The sequence below is a fragment of the Panthera tigris genome, chromosome A1 (genome assembly GCF_018350195.1).
Source record: "Panthera tigris isolate Pti1 chromosome A1, P.tigris_Pti1_mat1.1, whole genome shotgun sequence".
NCBI lineage: Eukaryota > Metazoa > Chordata > Mammalia > Carnivora > Felidae > Panthera > Panthera tigris.
Genome location: NC_056660.1, coordinates 184204440 through 184225628, shown reverse-complemented (window position 1 = coordinate 184225628; position 21189 = coordinate 184204440). Strand labels below are relative to the sequence as shown.

General features: G+C 37.0%; 2 protein-coding genes across 3 annotated transcripts in view; one reads left to right on the top strand and one right to left on the bottom strand.

Annotated features, from left to right (window-relative positions):
* Positions 1-4387: 4387 nt before the first annotated feature.
* On the bottom strand, positions 4388-10290 carry NUDCD2 (NudC domain containing 2). Its single transcript, XM_007077633.3, has 4 exons — positions 9872-10290; positions 7632-7680; positions 7275-7426; positions 4388-4891 (listed from the first exon to the last, which is right to left on the bottom strand). Exons 1-4 carry the CDS (start codon positions 10058-10060, stop codon positions 4808-4810), a joined length of 474 nt encoding a protein of 157 aa, XP_007077695.1. The 5' UTR covers positions 10061-10290; the 3' UTR covers positions 4388-4807.
* A 278-nt stretch (positions 10291-10568) lies between these two features.
* HMMR (hyaluronan mediated motility receptor) overlaps positions 10569-21189 on the top strand; it is a 39659-nt gene continuing 29038 nt past the window's right edge. Inside the window, exons 1-4 of one of the 2 annotated variants that reach the window (XM_042992883.1) lie at positions 10569-10771; positions 14799-14897; positions 15366-15445; positions 19055-19099. In XM_042992883.1, the coding sequence (XP_042848817.1) occupies positions 10726-10771; positions 14799-14897; positions 15366-15445; positions 19055-19099 (270 nt within the window). In that variant the 5' untranslated portion in view covers positions 10569-10725. Of the gene's footprint in view, positions 10772-14798; positions 14898-15365; positions 15446-19051; positions 19100-21189 lie in introns of both variants that reach the window. The other variant, XM_007077634.3, reaches the window with a different exon arrangement.

The following is a 21189-nucleotide window of genomic DNA, read 5'->3' as shown; positions in this document are numbered from 1 at the left end:
AGTGCAATAGGGCAAGAACAAATAGACTTATGAAGTAGTACTGATTGAATAAAACCTCCTGTTTGGTTTATGAAGAAAATCCCAGGAATTCATAACAAAAAACCCCTAGAAATAAGTTTAGCAAGGTTAGCAAGGTTACAGGATGCAAGGTCAACAAACAAAATCAACATTTCTATACACTACTTATGTGCAATTGGAAACTGAAATTTCAAAAAATGTATCATTTACAACAGCTCCACAAAATGAACATTTAGGAATAAATCTAACAAAAGATATAAATGCTTTACAAGCTGAAAATCACAAAATGCTCATGATTGAAATCAAAGAGATCCTAAATGGAGAGATGTCCCACATTCATAGATTGAAGACTTATGCTATTCCAATGAAAACCCTAGCAGGACTTTTTTGTAGATATAGACTAGCTGATTCTAAACTTTATACAGAAAGGCAAAGGAAGTTAAAACAGCCAAAACAATTTTAAAAAAGGATTAAATTTAAGGAATCTTCTACCCAATTTTAAGACTTATCACAAAATTACAATTATTAAGGTAGTGTGGTATTTGTGAAGGGACAGACAAAGATCAATAGAATACAATAGGAAGACCAAAAACAGACCCATATAAATATCAACTAATTTTTGACAAAAGTGCAAAAACAATTTAATGAAGAATGAAATGCCTTCTCAATATATTATTCTGAAACAATTGGACATCCACATGCAAAAATATGAACTAGATTTCACAGCTTATACAAAAAAAAAAAATAACAAGTGACAGATCTAAATGTAAAACATACAATAAAACTTTTAGAAGAAAACACTGGAAAAGAATCTTCATAACCTAGGAGTGCACAAAGGGTTATTAGACACGATGCCAAAAGCATGATGAATTAGAATACATCAAAATTAAAAACATTCACACTTTAAAAGACACCATCAAGAAAGTGAAAAAACTACACAATAGAACAAAATACATACAAATAATATAAGAGACTGCATACAGAATATATAAAGAACTCTTAAGATAATCCAATTAAAAATGGGCAAAGGATCTGAATAAACATTTCTCCAAGGAAGATATATAAATGGCCAATAAGCACAAGAAAAGATGCTCAACATTATTAGTCATTAGGGAAACACAAAAAACCACAGTGTGATACCAGTTCATATCCACTAGGATGACTAAAATAAAAAACAAAAATTGTATAAAAAGTGTTGGCAAAGATGTGGAGATATTTGGTAGGAATGTAAATGGTGTAGCAACTTTGGAAAACAATCCAGAAATTCCTCAAATGATCAGACATAATTTCTATAGAATTTCTAGGTAAGAAATGAAAATATACACGCACATAAAAACTTGAACTTGAATGTTTTGGCTATTATTACTAATAATAGCCTAAAGGTAAAAACCTCCCAAATGTCCATCAACTGACAAATGGATAAATGTGTGGCAGTTATACAACGGATTATTCAGCTGAATAATATATATTATTCAGCCATAAAGAAAGATTGAAATACTGACGTACTAGAACACGGATAAACAACTAAAACATTATGTCAAGTGAAAGAAGCCAGTAACAAAAGACCACATATTATGATTCCATGTATATGAAATGTCCAAAAAAGAGAAATTTATGAGATAGAAAGCAGATTATTCAGTGGTTGCTTGGCTGGGGGTTCTGTCAAGGGAGAGAGTTGATAGCGAAAAGGAATGAGTTTTGAGGTGATGAAAATGAAAACTGACTATAGTAATGGCTGAATAGATGACTAAAGACCATTGAATTACATACTTTTAATGGGTGAAATGTATACTATGTGGATTATTTTTCAATAAAGCTGGGTGGTTTTTTTTTTAGTATTATGTATGATTCCATTGCTGTAACATTCTTGAAAAGACAAAACTAGAGACAGTCTTAATCAGTGGTTGCCAGGGTCTGAGGCTAGGAGTGGGGTATGACTACAAAGAAGAGCATTGTTTTTGTGCTGATTAAACTAACCTCTTGGGGTGCATGTCTGGCTCAGTCAGTAAAGCATGGGTCTACTTGATCTCAGCGTCATGAGTTTGAGCCCAATGTGGGGCATAGAGTTCAATCTCCTAATTTATGAGGTGCTTACACATACCTCTACATGTTAAAATTCACAAAACTTATGAACAGAATCAATATGTTAAAAATTCACAAAACTATGGGGGCACCTGGCTCACTCAGTTAAGCATCTAACTCTTGATTTCAGCACAGGTCATCATCTCACAGTTTGTAAATTCGAACCCTGTATTGGGCTCTGCGCTAACAGTATGGACCTGCTCAGGCTTCTGTCTCCCTCTCTGCCCCTCCCCTGCTGGTTCTCGCTCATGCTCAAAATACATAAATATTTTTTAAAAAATTTATAAAACTATGAACAGGAGAGTTAAATTTACTGTTTATTCAAAGTATTTTTTTTTTCTAAATGTCAAGAAGAGAAGCCAATTAGAAGAAAAAAGCCTCTTCCCCAACAATTAATTCCTAAAGTAACTGGGTAAAGTGAACAAGGTAGACATTTTGACAAAGGGTATGGCTGGGTTGCATTGGCCCATAATAGGGTGTTCGGGTGCAAGCAGGTGAGGATATCCTTGCTTGGAGCAGGGTGTCGGGAGCCTGAGCAGAGTAAAGAAAGAATTCATGAGAAGATGAGAAGATGACCTAGTATAGGGAACCAAATACATTAAGAATATAGGAATCAGGCTTCTCACCGTTACTGTTTTATAGGAAGGGAGAAAAGAAAAATGAACCCCATGGGATCAGAAATGAAAGCGTAAGTGTGAACTCATGGTTTTCAATATACATATAGAAATAAATACAGATATATATAAGCAACACACACACACACCAACAGCAGTTGCTCACTAGCACACAAATCTTGGCTTCTAAATACCATCCTCCATTTAAAAAAAACAGGGCACGTTAAAAAAAAAAAAATGGCTTTTTCTTGAGCTAGGGCAGGGAAACCATAAGTCTGTTATATCTCATGGAAGGGAGTAAGAAATTACTCAAATAATGATGGGACATGTCAAAAGGACAGAAGTCACCTAGAATGGTCTTCCCCTGGCCAAATCAAGAAAAACTGTGAGCATCACAGTAATGGTAACAATAGATTTTAACCCACTGAACAAAGTAGCAAATCATGAGTCCATATAGATATAAGTTGGAAGTTTGATGAAAAACAAGGTAGTACTCTGAAACTACTTTCCCACAAAATTATAAACCAAAAAAGGATAGCTTTACTGTGGATAAGACTGGCAGACACCACTTATTCAGTGATCTAAAGTAAAGACCATCAGAAAAAGGACAAATTAAAGTTACTAACTCATGACAGGATGCAATAAGAACATGGCATCATTTCTGTAACATTCCTCCCAAAGATGCATAACCTGAATCTAATCAAGAAGTAGTATCAGACAAAACTTAGAATGAGGGATATTGTACAAAACTAGCCTGTAATCTTCAAAAGTGCCAAGGCTGCAAAAGTCAAGAAAAAATGAGGACTTGGTACAGATTGAAGTAGACCAAAGACACCTGACATCTAATCTAAAGGCAAGGCATGATTCCGACTGGATCCTTTTGCTATATAGGACATTACTGGGACAATCAGTTAAACTTGAATGCAATGAAGATGTGAGGATTAGATGGTCAGAAGGTATCAGTGCTAATTTCCTGATTTTAATGGTTGTATTGTTGTGACGTAAGAGCATGTTCTTTGAAGGAAATACACACTAAGGTACTCAGAGGTGATGCAGCATCATATCATAAACTTACAAACAGATCAGGAAGAAAACAATTTGCGTACTTTACACGTAACTTTTCTAAACGTTGGGACCGTTTAAAATATTTCTTAGGGGCAGGTGGCTGGCTCAGTCGATGGAGCATGAGACTCTTGATCTTGGAGTTGTGGGTTTAAGCCCCACACTGGGTATAGAGCTTACTTAAAAATAAAACCTTTAAAAAATATAGACAGAAATATTTTTAAATTTCAAAGGACATAAAAAGAATGAATCACAGTTTTAAGACAATCCATACTTATGTGTCTGGATCACTGAAAAGCAAAATTATGTCACTTACTTATAAACATTAACCATAATTTGCTTTCTGTCACTGACAAAGGACTCACCCAATAACCACATTCACTTTACTGCTTCTGTTTTGTATTAATCCATTCCTATTGTTAGGTTTCTAACTATTTTTCAAATTTCTTGACAGTCATCTCCCAAGGAATAATATGCTACTTCAGAAATTTTCATTAACTCTTGAAATTACATTACTCAGAATATATTTGTGGACTTTTCCTTTCTTAAAACTTTTTTCAGCAATATAATTCCTTGTATGAACTGGTATACTTAGACAAAGGGGTCCACAATTCCTATTTAGAAAAGTTTATTGATCATTATTCCTGCATTACACTTATTGAAAGAAAAATTTAATTGTCCCTGAAGGCACCCGGTCATTTCACATGATCTATACCCTAATGTTTTTCGTATTAAAAATACAGGTTAAATATGAAATTAGTAAAATGCAGCATATAAAACTTCATGCTGAGCAAAAAAACAAGTCCAGAAAAAAAAGTTACTTTCTATTAGTAGAATAGCTTCCACAGTATTTAAGATGTTTCCTATGTAATTCATATTTGAATACAATTTTTAGAACCATAGGTAAATATATTTTGCAATTTGTTAACTGCAGGTATCCACATTTTCCTTCCATCACATAATCTGTTCCTTTGATTAAGTTGGCAACATCTGCTGAGATCCACAGAATGCAGCAAAAAAAAAAGTAGTGGTTATTTCTCAAGATTTGAGAAATCTGGTCCACCTTTAGAGTAGTTTCCTGAGATTTCTGCTCCACTGAAGTCAAAACCAGGATTCTAAAAGACATGAAAAAAATAATGATAAAATAAAACTTTTAAGGAAAAGTATAAGTAACCCAAAAGGGAAATGGTAAAGACATGAACTAGCCACTGACAAAACAGGAAATCTAAATGACCAATAAACATGTGAAAAGATACCAAATTTCACTGTAATCACCAAAACAGAACTTAAAATTAGAAGGTATATTTGAATTTTCAGATCTACAAATGTTGTATATTAAAAGGTTGGCAAGTGTATGGACAAACACAATACTTAGTATAAAGTGTGAAAATAGATTTTAATAACTAGCATCATTTGAGAGTTTGCTACATGCCAGGCAGGGTTCTAAGAGCAATGCATTTATTAACATATTTAATCCTCACAATAATCCTATGAAGTAAGTACTATCTCATGCTTTAGTCTCTTTGGAGGGCATTTCACTTATTCAACAAACATTTACTGAGTTCCAACTGTTTGGAAGACACCATTAGAAGCATGTGGAATTCAAGAGTGAATAAAACAAAGATCCCTGCACTGGTGGAGCTGCCACTGTTATAGGAGAACACAAACAATAAAACCGTAAGTTAGCTAGTAGAGGGGTTGGCCAACTTTTCTGTAAAGAGCCAAGTAGTAAATATTTTAGGCTATGAAGGCCGCATAGTCTCTGCCATAACTACGTAAGTCTGGTATCGCTATATGAAAGAAAATACCAAAAGAACAAGCATAGCTGTATTGCAGTATAACTTCACTTCAAAAACTGGGAGTCGGCCAGATTTCACCCATGGACCATAGCTTGCCAGCCCCTGATCCAGAGCGTTAGAAGTTGGTGCAAGTGCCAGAAAGGAAGAAAGGAAGGAAGGAAGGAAGGAAGGAAGGAAGGAAGGAAGGAAAGAAGGAAGGAAGGAAGGGAGGAAGGGAGGAAGGGAGGGAGGGAGGGAGGGAGGGAAGAAGACAGGGCGAACAGAGTAAGGGAAATGAGATCATAGTATTTAAATAGGATGATCAAAGATCAAAATATGCTTTACAGAGCAATGACTTGAAAACAATGAAGAAGTCAGCCAAGCTTTGGGAGAACACTGTAGTCAAAAGGACAGAAAAGGAATGGCCTGGAATATTCAAAAATACAAAAAAGCTAAGGTAATACAATATGGCTAAGGTAAAATGACTGAAGCAGACAGTTGCAGGAGAAGAAGTCAGGGAGATCATGGAAGACCACATCAGATAGGGCCTGGAAAAAAAAACTTTGTCTTTTACTAGAGTGAAAGAGTTCTGAGAAGAGAAGCGATGTGTTCTGACTTGCATTTTTAAAAGGACTGCTATGCGGTTTTGAGAACACTGCAGCTTGGCAAGGGTAGACGAGAACCATTAGAAGAGTAACTTAGGCAAGACATTACAGGTGGTCCAGATCAGAGTGGTTGGAAAGTTGGTGGTGACAAGTGGACAAATTCTGAATATACTTGGAAGGTAGTGCCAGTAAGGTTTCCTAACAAATTGGATACGGTGTGTGAGAGAGAGCTAGGAATGGAGGATGATTTCCCATTTCTGAACAAGCAGTTTCCATCAACCAAGATGAGAAGGCTAGAGGTATAACAAGTGTGGGAGGAAGTTAGGGAGTTCATGTTGAGTATGTTGAGTCTGATAGGTCAGATCAACAAGTGGAGATGCTGAATACGCAACTAGAAATGTGAGTCCAATACTTGGGAGAAAAGTCTAGACTGGAGATACAAATTAGGAAATCACCATTATATACATAGAAATTATCCATCAAAACTTGAAGAGTGCTTTGATCCAGTAATTCTTCTCCTAGATAAATTAATGGAACACTGGAATAGTTTCAAAAAGATGAAAGAACAAACTGTGAAATAGATACAAATCGAAAAATCCAAATCTTATCAAAAGGGAAGAGCCAAATAAATAACGATGATACAGTCAAACTAGAAAACATTCTGAAGCACTTAGAAGGAGAAAAAAAACAAACAATACATATAGTGTGATCCTGCATTTATGTTACAAACAAAGCAGCAAGCCAATATATCAATGAGATAAAAATGAAACAGAAGCAAGGAATGGAGAGATGTTAATGAAAGGAACCTATAACTTTTTTACACTATGTAAATCTACACTAAATTTTTATGAGTTCACTCGTGCATTACTGGTGTACATTAAATAAATTTAAACTTATAAACTATGGCAGTACAAACAAAACCCTTCCCAGAAATTCTGAAAAACTAAAATCCACAAAAAAGACCAGTAATTTTTCTAACCATTTAACTTTAAAAACTCCTTTAAAGAACTTTTGTGATTTTTCTGTAACCAAATTTGAGTTTTAATTTCAAAAAATAATTTTTCTATGATCTTAAAATGCTTAACAATACATATTCATACACTCATCTGACTTACTTCTTTCTGGAATCTTTCTAATGTAAGTTTTCTCTGCATTTGGTCTTGCACCCAAGGATCAGCTGCATATTCAGATTCTAGAAGAGAAGTCCAACAATTTGCTGCATCTCTCTTTGTCTTTGTAAGAACAATACGGACCATTTTTCTGTCCTCTAAACAAAAATCACAAAGAAATTAGAGTTCATCATAAAATTGTATATTTTCAAAAACCATTAGGTAACTATTTACAATACATTTCTATCACTCTATCTTCCAGAGCTGCAAAGACAAAGAACCTGATACCACAGAAGAAACATACTAAGTTTGAAGACAAGATTAATTTTTAAAAAGATTCCAACAATTATAGATCACCCTTACCCAAAGTCCATGTTCCCTCATCAGCTATTGTAGAATCAAAGAGTTTGCCCTGAAAAATAAACATATTTATTTTAGTACAAAAAATAAGTAAATAAACAAAAATGTTTATTTTAGTACATGAAATATCTATGTACTGAAAACATTAATGTCATTAATTTTTATAAGACTTTCATGATTTAAGAGTTTGCCAATTTCCTTTTTGTTTACAAATTTTTTTTAATGTTTATCTATTTTTGAGAGAGAGAGAGAGAGAGAGAGAGAGACAGAGTGCAAGTGGGAGAGGGTCAGAGAGCGAGACACAGACTCCAAACCATGCTCCAGGCTCCAAGCTATTGGCACAGAGCCCAATGAGGGCTCAAACTCACGAACTGTGAGATCATGACCTGAGCCAAAATTGGACGCTTAACTGACCACCCAAGTGCCCCAACTTTGCTAATTTCCTATCTAATCCAGATGTTAGTTGTCTAGCTTGGTTATGGTAGGGAGATAAAATTTTATACCATTTCAACATATTTGATAGGTGTTCAACCCTATCTTTCCTCCTAGCAAGTTAAATGCAACCTAGTTTACACTGCTTGGGATATTTACTGACAACACACGGCTCTCAAAAGAAAGATCAGAACTCCTTAATTTTCAGGAGATGAATAAATATCACTGATCACTTAGTAGCCAAATGTGAAATTAATATATGAAATGCTTTGACTTTACCAATTAAAATGAACTACAAGAGCTTCCCTGCTGAAATTAAGAAATGATGTCTTTTAAAATAAACTTCAAAAATCTGGTTCAATCTCTTTGTTGGGCAATGTAGCACTAAAAAATTTTAAAGCACATACTGTAGTTCTGATTTCAGATAAACTGTGATGAAACTGTTGTTTTAAGAAAGAAATCAACAGAACATAAGTTTAAAAGAGAATGCATCTGCTCAAATCCATTTTGATTTGTTGCTACTTGCCAAATTTAAGTTTTAGGAAATAAAATTAAAATGCCACATAAAGCAAACACATTTTTTTTGTATTTCAACACCAGTGAGAAAAAAATCTTACTAGTCTAAACATGTATCTAAAATCCTGAAGTTGAAGTTACTGCTAAATTGTAAATAAAGTTACTGTTAAAGTCACTGCTAAAGTTCTGAAATTACTAAGGGAAATTTGAATGGTAATCTTAAACCACTGTTCAGGAAAACACGAACTGCACAACTATTCAGAAAGGTCATTAAAATCCAAGCTGACATAAATCAATGTCTTCCACATGGCTCTCTCCTTTTCTCTGAGGCACTTAAAGCACTTCCATATTAAAAATAACAGTAACAGCTAGCATGTAAACTCATTACATACCAGGCACTTGCCCAAACTCTTAATTCCCATGGATAGCACCTAATGCTCAAAACAATCCTATCAGAAAGGTACTATAATTATCACACTTTGTGGATGAAGGCACAGGGACACAGAATAATCTCTTGCCCAAGGTTACAAAATTAGAGAAACGGCAGAGCCAGGTATCCTACATCAAGGAATCTCCCTTCGCTACACTATCGTCAAACATCGTGAGTATGTAATCTGGGAAAGAAGTCCAACTTCGACGGAATTGAATTTAACTATAAAGCTTATCCAGGAAAATGCAGTTCTCAGATCTAAGGGGCATGATGAGAATAAATGAAGTATTATTCTCTCCAAACAACCCTAGACTATCTGCTTAACCACTCCACAAACATGCAGATTTTTGTCTCATTTTGATGAAAAAATAAATCACCTGATATCGTCTCTGAATCCTCATCCCTGTATCCTTATCCCTTATTTTCTTCTTCACTTTTCCGTGACTGCCTAAACATTTATTAGTTTAGTTTTATTATGCCTCCCTACAAGAACATAATCTGTGTGCAAGAAACGTATATTTTATTCACCTCTGACCTCTTAGCACCTAAATCAGTGCCTGGAAGAAAATATATGTACGATAAACATTTGTCCCTTTAAAGATCCAGGTGAAGACCCGCAGAGGAACAAAAGAAGCCGTTTCATTTGGTTGAGAAAGCCAGAAAATTGGGCTCCTCAAATCTCCACTCAACTCAGGACCAGCCTTGAGTGGGGGCTCCGACCAGAACAAAACTAGGCCAATGCTATAGCTCTTTCGGGCAAGGAGCCATTCGGCATTACAAGTCTTTCCACGGAAACCCTGAACCTTAGGACTCGGGGACTCAGGGGCCAGGAAGAAACTGGGCACAAGCCCCGACTTGCCGCTACCTTAAGGATCTCGCGACCACCCACGGCCAGCGCCACATGCCGGCTCTGCAGGCCGCACTGGATATCCTGGGCGCGAGTGCCTGGCGGCACCTGAACTTCAATGAACACCTCCTCCAAGGTCTGGTACCACTGACCCCACGGCGTCCCGCAAGGAACCACCCCACTGCGTTCCTCAAACGGGGCCGACATACTCCAGGAGCCTCCCAGCTGCAGCCACAAGAAGCGAGGTGAGCGCACGCGCGGAGCGTCCACGCTTAGGCCACGCCCCGGAGAGTCCACTCAGGTCACTGCACATGCGCAGGGACGTAAGCGACGTCTCCGCGTGTTCCTTTTTCCTTTTCAATGGCCATTTAGGACCCTTTCAGTAGCCGGTTTGAAAGAACTAAAACCCGGGGGGTTTACACCCAAGGAACGGCGAGAGGAGGTTGGAACCAGTGAAACTAGAACTCACTGCACTGCCACCTATATGACGCCAAAAGCGGACTTCCGACCTTTTCAGCTATGAAATGCGCTTGCGCAAATGCTGCTCTTCTTGTAAGTTACAATTGAGTAACGCCAAGAATGATTGGACACTGCTTGGGGTAGGGAAGGGAGGAGGCAGTAATAGTCTCCTATTGGCTAGTAACCGGAACTCACGGAACCGCTAATTACATGCTGCGAGGCCAGGTGCGCATGCTCTTTAGCTGTTCCCGTCCTGGATTGGTGTGCCCAGGGTTTTGGTTTTCGAACCTGCTGACGTGAAGGTGGGCGGGGAATAAGCGGGGAGATTTGAATTTGGAGCGAGTAGGCTGTAAGGCAGCGGGAAGTTGCCGAGGACCGCTAGTGACCTTCGGTTTGTGGAGCTGGTCGTCAACATGTCCTTTCCTAAGGCGCCCCTGAAACGATTCAATGACCCTTCTGGTGCGTACAGGGAAAGGAGATGGGGGATGGGATATGGTGTCACGCACCTTGCCCCTCTCGGTTCCCTTCATCAGAGGCAAATAGGCGATTTTAGGGCTAGGATGGGTCTCCTTCAACTGACTAGTTTTTCTGGGATCTATACGAAGCATTTACTACATGCCTAGCACTATTCAGAGTGAGAAGGATACAGCAGCGAATGAAGCAGAGTCCCTGCCCAAGTAGCTTGCATTCAAATGGACAGTACAGCCAATAAACAATTAGTCTGTGGAGAAACTAAAGCAGAGGGAAGGGGATGGGGATAAGGAAGCTATTTGGTAGCTATTTGGTGGTCAAGCCCAGAAGGCCTCACTTATTTAAAAAAAAAAAAAAAAAATTGACCACTACTTTTTCGTATGAACTTGTGGATTTCTTGTAGATATTCCACTCAGGAATACAAGAATGCTGATTGGGAACGGCAGTTTTTGGGTAAAATTATGGTAGCTGCGCTTACTGAGAACATTATTAATGAAGTAGTAACAGGTAATATCAACAGTACCATGCTAAGTATTTACAGTTAATTCTTCTTTAATTGTCCAACATTCCTGAGGTCATCCTGTTATTCAGTATTTTATTGACAAAAATACTGAGATTTAGATTTGCTCAGCGTTACACAACCAAACTAGCAGAACTAGGACATGAAACCCGGCCTCCATGAATCCAACCTGTGCTCTTAACCACTGTAGGGCATAAGCACAATAACCGTAAGACTCAGATGTGGTTGGTGAGGCCCTCATTCAGTAGACACAAACTGTATGCAGGGACTGCGCTAAGGTCTTCCCTGTTCGGTCTGGTTTACTCTTTCCAACAGCCAGGTGAGAAAGGTACTGATATTGTCCTCATTGTACACTTGAGGGAATGGAGGAGTTTTGTAACTGTACTGAGCGGCAAGTGAGGGGGAGGGCTGAACATCAAAGCCCCTGATTTATCCATTACCCATTATAATACATATTTTTAATGTTTTTTTAGTTTATTTTTGAGAGAAACACACAAGAAAGGGAGGGCAGAGAGAGAGACAGGATCTGAAGCAGGCTCTGTGCTGTCAGCTCAGAGTCTGATGCGGGGCTTGAACTCCGGAGCTATAAGATCGTGATCTGAGCCCCCCAGCTCTCCAATAATATACACTTTTTAATGATCATTTGTTACATCTTTAACTTGCCAGCCAACATGCAAGTGGAAATAAGAATCACTTTGTTCACAAACAAAAGCCAAGTGACAAATGGATCAGCACAAGCATATTTTCTAAATTAAGAGATTCAGGGAATGTATATTTCCTGGATATTCAAAGAACCTTCTCTAAATTCTCTCAGCAGTGTGTCTTTTAAGGAGAATTTTATTTTCTTTATAATAGATTAAATTGCCTTTACCAGTGTTACAATATTTCAGACTCAGAGTTTCAGGAGTAATAATAGTTATCACTTATTTGATGCTTTGTGCATATGTGAGCACTGTAGTGATTTCTCTTATTACTCCAGTAACCCCAACAACTATGAGGTAGATACTCTTTTATTCCTGTTTCACAACTGGGGAATTCAGCCTTGAATAAAAATAACTTTCCAGGGGTCTTAAAGCTAGATTAGAAAATCAGAGTATAATGTTCACATCTTTCCCCTATGACTGAAAGTACTTGGCACATAGTAATGTCTATTGATTGGCATACAAAGCTGGATTTGAAGCCTGATTGGAGGAATTACAAAACTCTATTCCCATTCTGGCATCCCCAGTGACTTTCTATGTTTTCTTCACCATACTGCCAAACTCAACCCCGAGCCAAATACTGGGGATACAGGCATGATCAAGAGAGTTTCTAACTTCAACCAATTTTATCTAACTTGCAAGATGAATAAGTACATTATCTGATTTGGGAGATGGATAAGTGTATTAAAAGCCATTACAAAAGTGTCAAGTTCTTTGATAAGAACACTATTCACAGGCTGCTATGGAGGGAGGTTTCCAACCTGATTTGGGGATTCAGAGAAAACTGGAAGAGGCTGAGATCTGAAAGGTAAGTGAGAGTTAGCCAGGCAAACTGGAAAGTGGGCTGTCCATTCGAGGTGGAAGAAATAGAAAATAAAGAGATCTGGAAGTTTGAAGCATTTATTTAATGTAATGCATAAAATGTTTGGTTTGTTTACAAGTATTGACTGCCTGTGTTAGCTTCCGATTATTGTTGATCAAAATAGAAGTTGTGCCAGAAAGCTTGTGTTATCTCCCAGGATATCCCATCCCGTTTGTCTAATGTCCCCTCTCCCCACATTTCTAGCAAGTCATATGTATCTGTGATGTCGTACATTTAAGCGTTAGTAAGGAAAAGACCCAGAGCATGAAAATAGCACATACTACAGTCTCACAAAGCCTGGATTTCAACCTAGTTCTTGAATCTAAATCCCCATAAGTATCAAATGGGATTTCTTTGCTCTTTAGGGAAGTTTTTGTTAAGTGTGATTTTAATTGTTCTCAACTCGCGTGATGCTGCTTAGTCACTGTACACCATCTGATCTTTTGCTGGCCCATATCCCCTTTTGAGAGTGTAGACCTAATGATGACCCAGAATACAAGAATTCAACAGCATTTTATCTTCTGGCTGCTCTGACGAGTCTAGACCAGTGCTTCTCACACTTTGCCACAGAAACATTCCTAAAAGCAGAGAGCAGGGCATCTTGCTGGCTCACTTGGTAGAGCATGTGACTCTTGATCTCAGGTTTGTAAGTTCAAGCCCCAGCTTGGGCCTACAGCTTTAAAAAAAACTTTTTTATGGGGCATCTGGGTGGCTTAGTCGGTTTAGCGTCAAACTCCTGGTTTCAGCTTGGGTCATGATCTCACAGTTGGTGAGTTTGAGCCCCACATCAGGCTCAGTGCTGACAACGTAGAGCTGCTTGGGATTCTCCCTCTCTCTCTGTCCCTGCCCCACTTGTTCATACTCTAAAGAAATAAACAAACAAACATTTGTGGATAAAAAACAAAAGCAGGGAGCAAAGAATAGCCACACGTTCTGCATACACTCATCCCCACCTCCCCAAAAAGGGCAACAGTGCCGGCAGTTTTCTTTGAAGTCTCTTGTTACTTTAAAATAGGATATGTTCTGCGCTGCTTCCACTGATCCCTATTCCAAATGGGTGACATAGGTGCTTTAAGATGTGCGACCCTTAAACTGATTTTAGGGAAACCGCTGTCAGCCTCCTGTTTACCCCAGGGTGTAAACAGTTGGTGGAGTGTGAGAGATCTGAGCTAGCCAAGACTAATGTTTCTAAGTCTGCCTTTACCTTAGATGACCCATTGAATTCTGTACTTCATTTTGAGACTCTTTCCTGATTGGAAATCTACTACCTCAACCCCTTATTGACCACATTTAGATCTAAAAGCTCCCAGTATTGGAATCTTTGTGTGAGTACATATAAAATGATCGTTATTCATTTCTAGAATCTGATGGTAATTACCTGTGACTCTTTTTGGGTAGGGTTGATTCCAAATCTTTTTTTCTTATATTCAATCCTTAATAACAAAGCCGTGTTGCTTGTTCTTTCCTGATGTTTATTTCAAGACTGTCTTTGCTGTTTTGCTCAGTTGCCTGTGTTCCTTTGACTCATTGAAATAAAGATCATTTGGGAAGATAATGATGTTTTCTTCATAAAGAGGCCTGTTTTTGTAATATCAAATTTTTACATTTGAAAAAATAAACTATTTATTTTAATGTTTAGGTTTTTTTGTTCTTTTGTTGTTTTTTTTTTTAATTTTTGAAAGCACGTGAATGGGGGAGGGCACAGAGAGAGGGGAAGAGAGGATCTGAGGTGGACACTGTGCTTACAGCAACAAGTCTGATGCAGGGCTTTATGTGACCTGAGCTCAAGTCAGACACTCAATCAACTGAGCCACCCAGGAACCCCTGAAAAACAAACAATTTATTAATGGCATTTTACTATAACATATTTTTAACTTAAGATCGTAAGTAGCATAAGATGAGACATTAATTAATGTTTTATGTTTCCTGTAGGTTGTGCACCATCTCCAGGTGCTTATGATGTTACAACTTCAGAAGTATTGAAAGGACCGGTATCTTTTCAGAAATCACAAAGATTTAAAAAACAGAAAGGTAACAGATTCCCAAATAACATAATGGTTATATGATCTCATAAGCTTTAAAGTTATGAGTAACAGTATTTAAATTAAAAGATGCTATAGTATTTCTAAAAATGCAAAGCTACAGTTATATTTAAATTTTCTTATTTGATGAATTTACAAAAGAGTCAACTGCAGACTAATGCTTTAATCATTTCACTGTTGTGTAACCAGGAAAGTTAAACAAGACACTCACATAGATACATAGTTTCCCTTTTGGTAATCACCTTAACTTTCCATCAGGGAATATTAGGAAAATCAGAAAAGTATTAGATGTGTAAATACTATTGTACAACTAATTATTTGGACATATACAGTCAGAAAAAAATAACTTTAATACTACCTCACTAATAATTATAATAAGAAATTTGGAAATTGGGTTTTGTCTGTGTTTCAAACATGTAAGTGCCAACTAAAATCTGTACAATTTATTTTATTTTAGAATCTCAACAAAATCTTAATGTTGACAAAGATATTACCTTGCCTGCTTCAGCAAGAAAAGTTAAGACTTTGGGATTAAAGGTGAGGAACTCTGATATTCTAGCTGGTTTAGTACCTAAATCATGAAAACATTTCCAAAAGTTATTTTATTTGACTAGAATGGGTTAAGTGTATAATTTAAGGTTATAAGTAAATCTATAAATTAATAAAAATATCATCATTAGGACTCTAGCAAGATTTATGTTTACATCACTACTACATACATTGTTTAAATGTGTCTGGAGTTCAGAATTACAAAATGGTCTCCACTTCTCAGTCATTTCTCTATCTAGATAAATTTTATAATACCTAGTAAGCCTTTAAAAAGTATGCAGTGCTTTGATATATTAGTTATCATTGTTTGAGTTGTTTTGGTTTTGTTTGCTTACTTGTGCAGAAGGGTAAATATTGAAGAAAAAGGAAAAAAGTATTGTAATGCCTAAAAGAGATTTATTTGCTATTCAAAGACTGCCAAGGAGTGGCGGGACATTAAATTCTTAACTTCATGTTGCGGCTTGTGCAACAGCCTATTTATTATCACTGTTTCCATTAGTTTATAAAGCAAGTTGTACTTTCTTAAGGAGTTGCAAAGAGTGATTTGTTAAATGTGAAAAAGATTCAGAGTTGGGAAACCAAGGCTTAGTCTTGTTCATTTATTTAGCGATTATCTAAGCTTCTTGTTTTATAGGGCTTCATTATCCAGTATGGAAGTGATTAGCCACATGTGGCTATCAAGCACTTCAAAGTGAACAGCTAAATTTTTGATACTATTTAATTTTAAGTAATATATAAAAAACTGATACTTGATTCTATTCTTGGAAAACTTAAATGTTTTTGGAACAACTTGGAATGTGCATCTACTTTTTCATCTGTACATTTTATGAAATCTAAATATAGATGGCTATTTCTGATGAAACTTAAGCATCTGAATTGAGATATGCTGTTAAGTGTAAAATACAAACCAAAGTTTATAGACCTAGTACAAAACATATAAAATATCTCACTAATAATTTCATACTAATGACATGTTGAAATAATACTTTTTTACATTTATGGTACAGTAAAATATATTTTAAAATTTTTTACTTTTTATTTAAAAGTACATATTTTTTTAATATTTATTTTTGAGAAAGACAGAGTCGGGGAGGGGCAGAGAGAGAGGGAGACACAGAAGCTGAAGCAGGCTCCAGGCTCTGAGCTGTCAGCACAGAGCCCAACGTGAGGCTCGAACTCATGAACTGTGAGATCATGACCTGAGCCAAAGTCAGACGATTAACCGACTAAACCACCCAGGTACCCCTAAAATTTTTACTTTTTAAATTAACTACTAAAAAAAATACATATGTGGTTTGTGATATATTTTTATTAGGCAGCACTAATACAGACAGTCTTTTCTTACACATCGATTCAAATAAATACACACACACACACACACACACACAATGGAATATTAGCCATAAAAAAGAATGAAATCTTGCCATTTGCAATTACATAGTTGGAGCTAGAGAATATAATGCTAAGCTAAATAAGTCAGAGAAAGACAGATACCATATGATTTCATTCATACATGGAATTTAAGAAACAAAAAAGAAAATGAGCAAAGGGAAAAAAAACAATCCCAGAAACAGACTCTTAATTATAGAGATCAAACTGATGGTTACCAGAGAGGAAGTGGGGGGGGGGGGGGAAATGGGTAAAAGAGGAGATGGGAATAAGGATGCACTTCTGATTAGCACCAGGTGATGTATGAAGTGTTGAATCACTATATTGTACACCTGAAACTAATAGAACACTGTATGTTAACTGTACTGGAATTAAATTTTTTTAATAAAATAATATTTAAAAAGAAATTGATTTAAATCTCTTGACTTGAATTTCTTGAAGAAACAGTTCTGATATTTTGAATTAATTATGTAACTTTTAGAAAACTAAATTACATACAAGTTTGTGCAAAACCCCTAAATAATAGGCCTTCCTTGATAGAAAATTCCATCAGGTGGGAAATTAATAAATATGATAGTTGTGTAGCCCCCTCCCTCCCCAACTTAGAAGTACATAAAACAGGTTGCATTCAATATATTTATCCATTTTCTTCCATTTAACATGGGAAAGATAGATACTCAGTTTGGGGCCATTGTATCAGAAAGGCTGTTGGATATAAAAGACATAGACCAAAATTATATGTCTTATTTTGAATGAAGGCAATAATTAGATTAAAACCAGTTTTTACTGGGGCGCCTGGGTGGCTCAGTCGGTTAAGCGTCCAACTTCGTCTCAGGTCATGATCTCACGGTCCATGAGTTCGAGCCCTGCGTCGGGCTCTGTGCTGACAGCTCAGAGCCTGGAGCCTGCTTCAGATTCTGTGTCTCCCTCTCTCTGTGACCCTCCCCCGTTCATGCTCTGTCTCTCTCTGTCTCAAAAATAAATAGACACTAAAAAAAAAAAAAGTTTTTACTGGTGCGCCTGCGAGGCTCATTTGGTTAAGCATCCAATTCTCGGTGTTGGCTCAGATTACGATCTCGTGGTTTCATGATTTCGAGCTCCGCTATGGGCTCCACGCGGACAGTGCTGAGCCTGCTTGGATTCTCTCTCTTCTTCTCTCTCTGCCCCTCCCTGGCTCATGCTCTCTGTGTCTCTCAAAAATAAATAAGTAGACTTAAAATTTTTTTTTAAATCATCTTATACCATTTTAATTTTTTTTTAATTTTTTTTTTTAACATTTATTTATTTTTGAGACAGAGAGAGACAGAGCATGAATGGGGGAGGGTCAGAGAGAGGGAGACACAGAATGCGAAACAGGCTCCAGGCTCCGAGCTGTCAGCACAGAGCCCGATGCGGGCCTCGAACTCACGGACGGCGAGATCATGACCTGAGCCGAAGTCAGCCGCTTAACGGACTGAGCCACCCAGGCGCCCCTTAATTTTTATTTCTGTGTGTGTGTGTGTGTGTGTGTGTGTGTGTACGTACACACACACACACACACACACACACACACACATTTTTTTCCTCTTTGCGTATCAGAGTTTAAGTTGATTTTTCTTCATAAGATTGTTTTCTTTCTGGGATAGCATAATTAAATATTCAAAATGTATTGCTGTTTAACATTAGAAAGAAAGCGCTCAGTAGCTTTATTCGTAAAGCGCCACCTGTTCTTTTCCCTGGACTTATTAGGAAAAGCCTAATAATCTATGGGGGTGAAAACTTAAACCTGAAATATTTTAAGACTTAAAGAATCCATTCCTTCTTTTACCAGGTAAGTCTCCTACAAAATGTTTAATAGACTCAGTGAAATTTTTAAAATAAAAATTAACTGTTTGGGAGGCAGCTCCCCTCTACTTGCTAGATGGGATGCTGCCTGATGCATGAATCAATTAATAAAGTCAATTATATTTTCAAGAAAAGAAGAAAAGGGCGCCTGGCTGGCCCAGTCAACAGAACATGTGACTCTTAATCTTGGGATTATGAGTTTGAGCTCCACTTTGGGGGTAAAGTTTAAAAGAAAGAAACAGAGAGAGAGAGAGAGAAAGAAAGAAAGAAAGAAAGAATGAATTTGAACTCTTTAATCTTTTTAATAGCTAAAAATCAAATCTGGCTGTGATATTTGTGGTGCTTAAATTTGTTTATCTCTGTTCTTTGATTTTTAAATAGAAGGAGTCTCAAAAGAATGATAAAGATTTGAAGATACTAGAAAAAGAGGTAAGCAATGCTTTCAACTTAATTGAAAAATAAATGTGCTATAAAATACAGAGTGACTTAGAGTTAAGAGACAGGTATTCTGTTGCAGTTTGGGGAGTTGCATAGCAAGGCAGATAATCTGTCCAGACCAGTGCCTGCAAGGTAACTATTCCTTAGCTTCATTAGATACTAAGTTTCGGAGCCTGGTGGTCAGTGTGGTATGCTGACAGTGTCAAGTTTGTTACGGGTAGATTCAAGATTACCCACTCTATGAAAAATTGACCACTAAAAATTAATATATTGCTATATTGCAATTATGCGTGTGTCAAATATTTACATTTACTCAGTGCACACTCTTCCTGTATGCTAATGTTTATGTTAAGACAGTGACTAGCTAGAGAATTTCTTAGCATGAAATCCTAGCAGGTTAGTTGAATTGTGAAAGAGTTGTGCTAATCTTCCGCATCCTCTGCTCTGTAAGTTATATATGCCTTATTTAAGGATAAAATGGAGCTGGAGGGTAAATCTGGAGCTATCCTGTCCAGTATGGTAGCCACTCACCATTTGAGACTTATTTAAATTAAGTAAAAGAACTCAATAGTTCAATTGCACTAGTCACATTTTAAATGCGCTGTAAGTACTCCAGTGAGTGGCTCCCATACTATACGGTACATTTCCACCATGGCAGAAGTCTCTACTGAGCAATGCTGACCTAAAGAGTCCACTTACTTCCCTAAGCAGGAGTAAGATGGTCACTACCAGTTTTGCTTCTCTAGCAGTCTTCTTTCCATGTTTACATTGCTGACCAACTCTTTTTCTAGTGCACATATTCTTATGACATATTAAAACTTTCCAGTGATTACAGTTAAATGTTAGCTTAGGACCAAGAATACGTCAAGATAGCTTTGCACATCTCTGCTCTGGTTGCTCTGATTCTTTTAGTATTTAATTATGTTGGCCATCATTTTATTGAGGATACATGCCTACAATGTAAGGGTTAATACTTAGAGAGGTGATAACTGAGTCTCAGATAACTGGTAAGTGAGTGGCAGTGCCAAGATTAGAACTGATAATTTGCATCAGTTTCTTAATCGTTTAGAGTAGAAAGGTTTTTTTAAGTTTATTTATTTTTGAGAGGCGCAGAGAGAGAGGGAGAGAGAGGGAGAGAGAGGGGGAGAGAGAGAGAGAGAGAGAGAGAGAGAGAGAGAGAGAATCCTAAGCAGGCTCCACACTGCCAGTGAAGAGTTCTATGTGGGGCTCAATCTTGCAACCATGAGATCATTACCTGAGCTGAAATTAAGAGCCAGATGCTTAACTGACTAAGCCACCCAGGCACCATTAGAATAGAGATTTTTTTTTTTTTTTTTTTTTTTTTTTTTTTACAAATAGAGCTCTTTTTTATTTAAGCCCCATAGTATTTGTTGTTTGTTTGTTTATTTAATTTGAATTAGTTATCAATATTTAAAAGTAACATTTCATGTAAAACATTCAGATTTCTGGCTTATGTTGCAAAATCAGACGATCTGATGACACTGTTTCCACTTTCCACTACAGGGCAACAATGTGCTAGGGCTTTGCAGGGCTGCCTCCTTTATACTCCACATTTGTTCCTCAGTCCTCACCTGGCTCTCTCTACTTATTTATATTATCTGCTTGGCCACATAGGCATTTGAGTGTACAAACCCTTTTTTTGAAGCTTAAACTTCCTTAACTGCAAAAACCTGTAAAGATAATCTCAGTGTTCTTTTTTCTAGTTTATAATATTTTGCTATAAATGTTGTTTATAAACCAATAATATAAGCGTAGAGAATCTTCTGGTAGGGAACCTTAAAGCTCATTCAATCGCTAGCATCTAGTTCATAGCCATATATATACATATGGTGTTTGATACATTTTTAGGTAAGCATTTTTGGCCTAAAATACTGAGATTAGTATCAACACAAAGTCAGTTAAGAAAGAGTAGGAAATACTTCATGTGACTTAACACAACTGTGCTGTTTCGATGCTTTTGTACCCAACAAATAATCTGTTTTGGTAAATGTTTTATGTGCACTAGAAAAGAATGTATATGTACTTGTCGGTACAGTTTATATATGTCAGTTCAATATGTT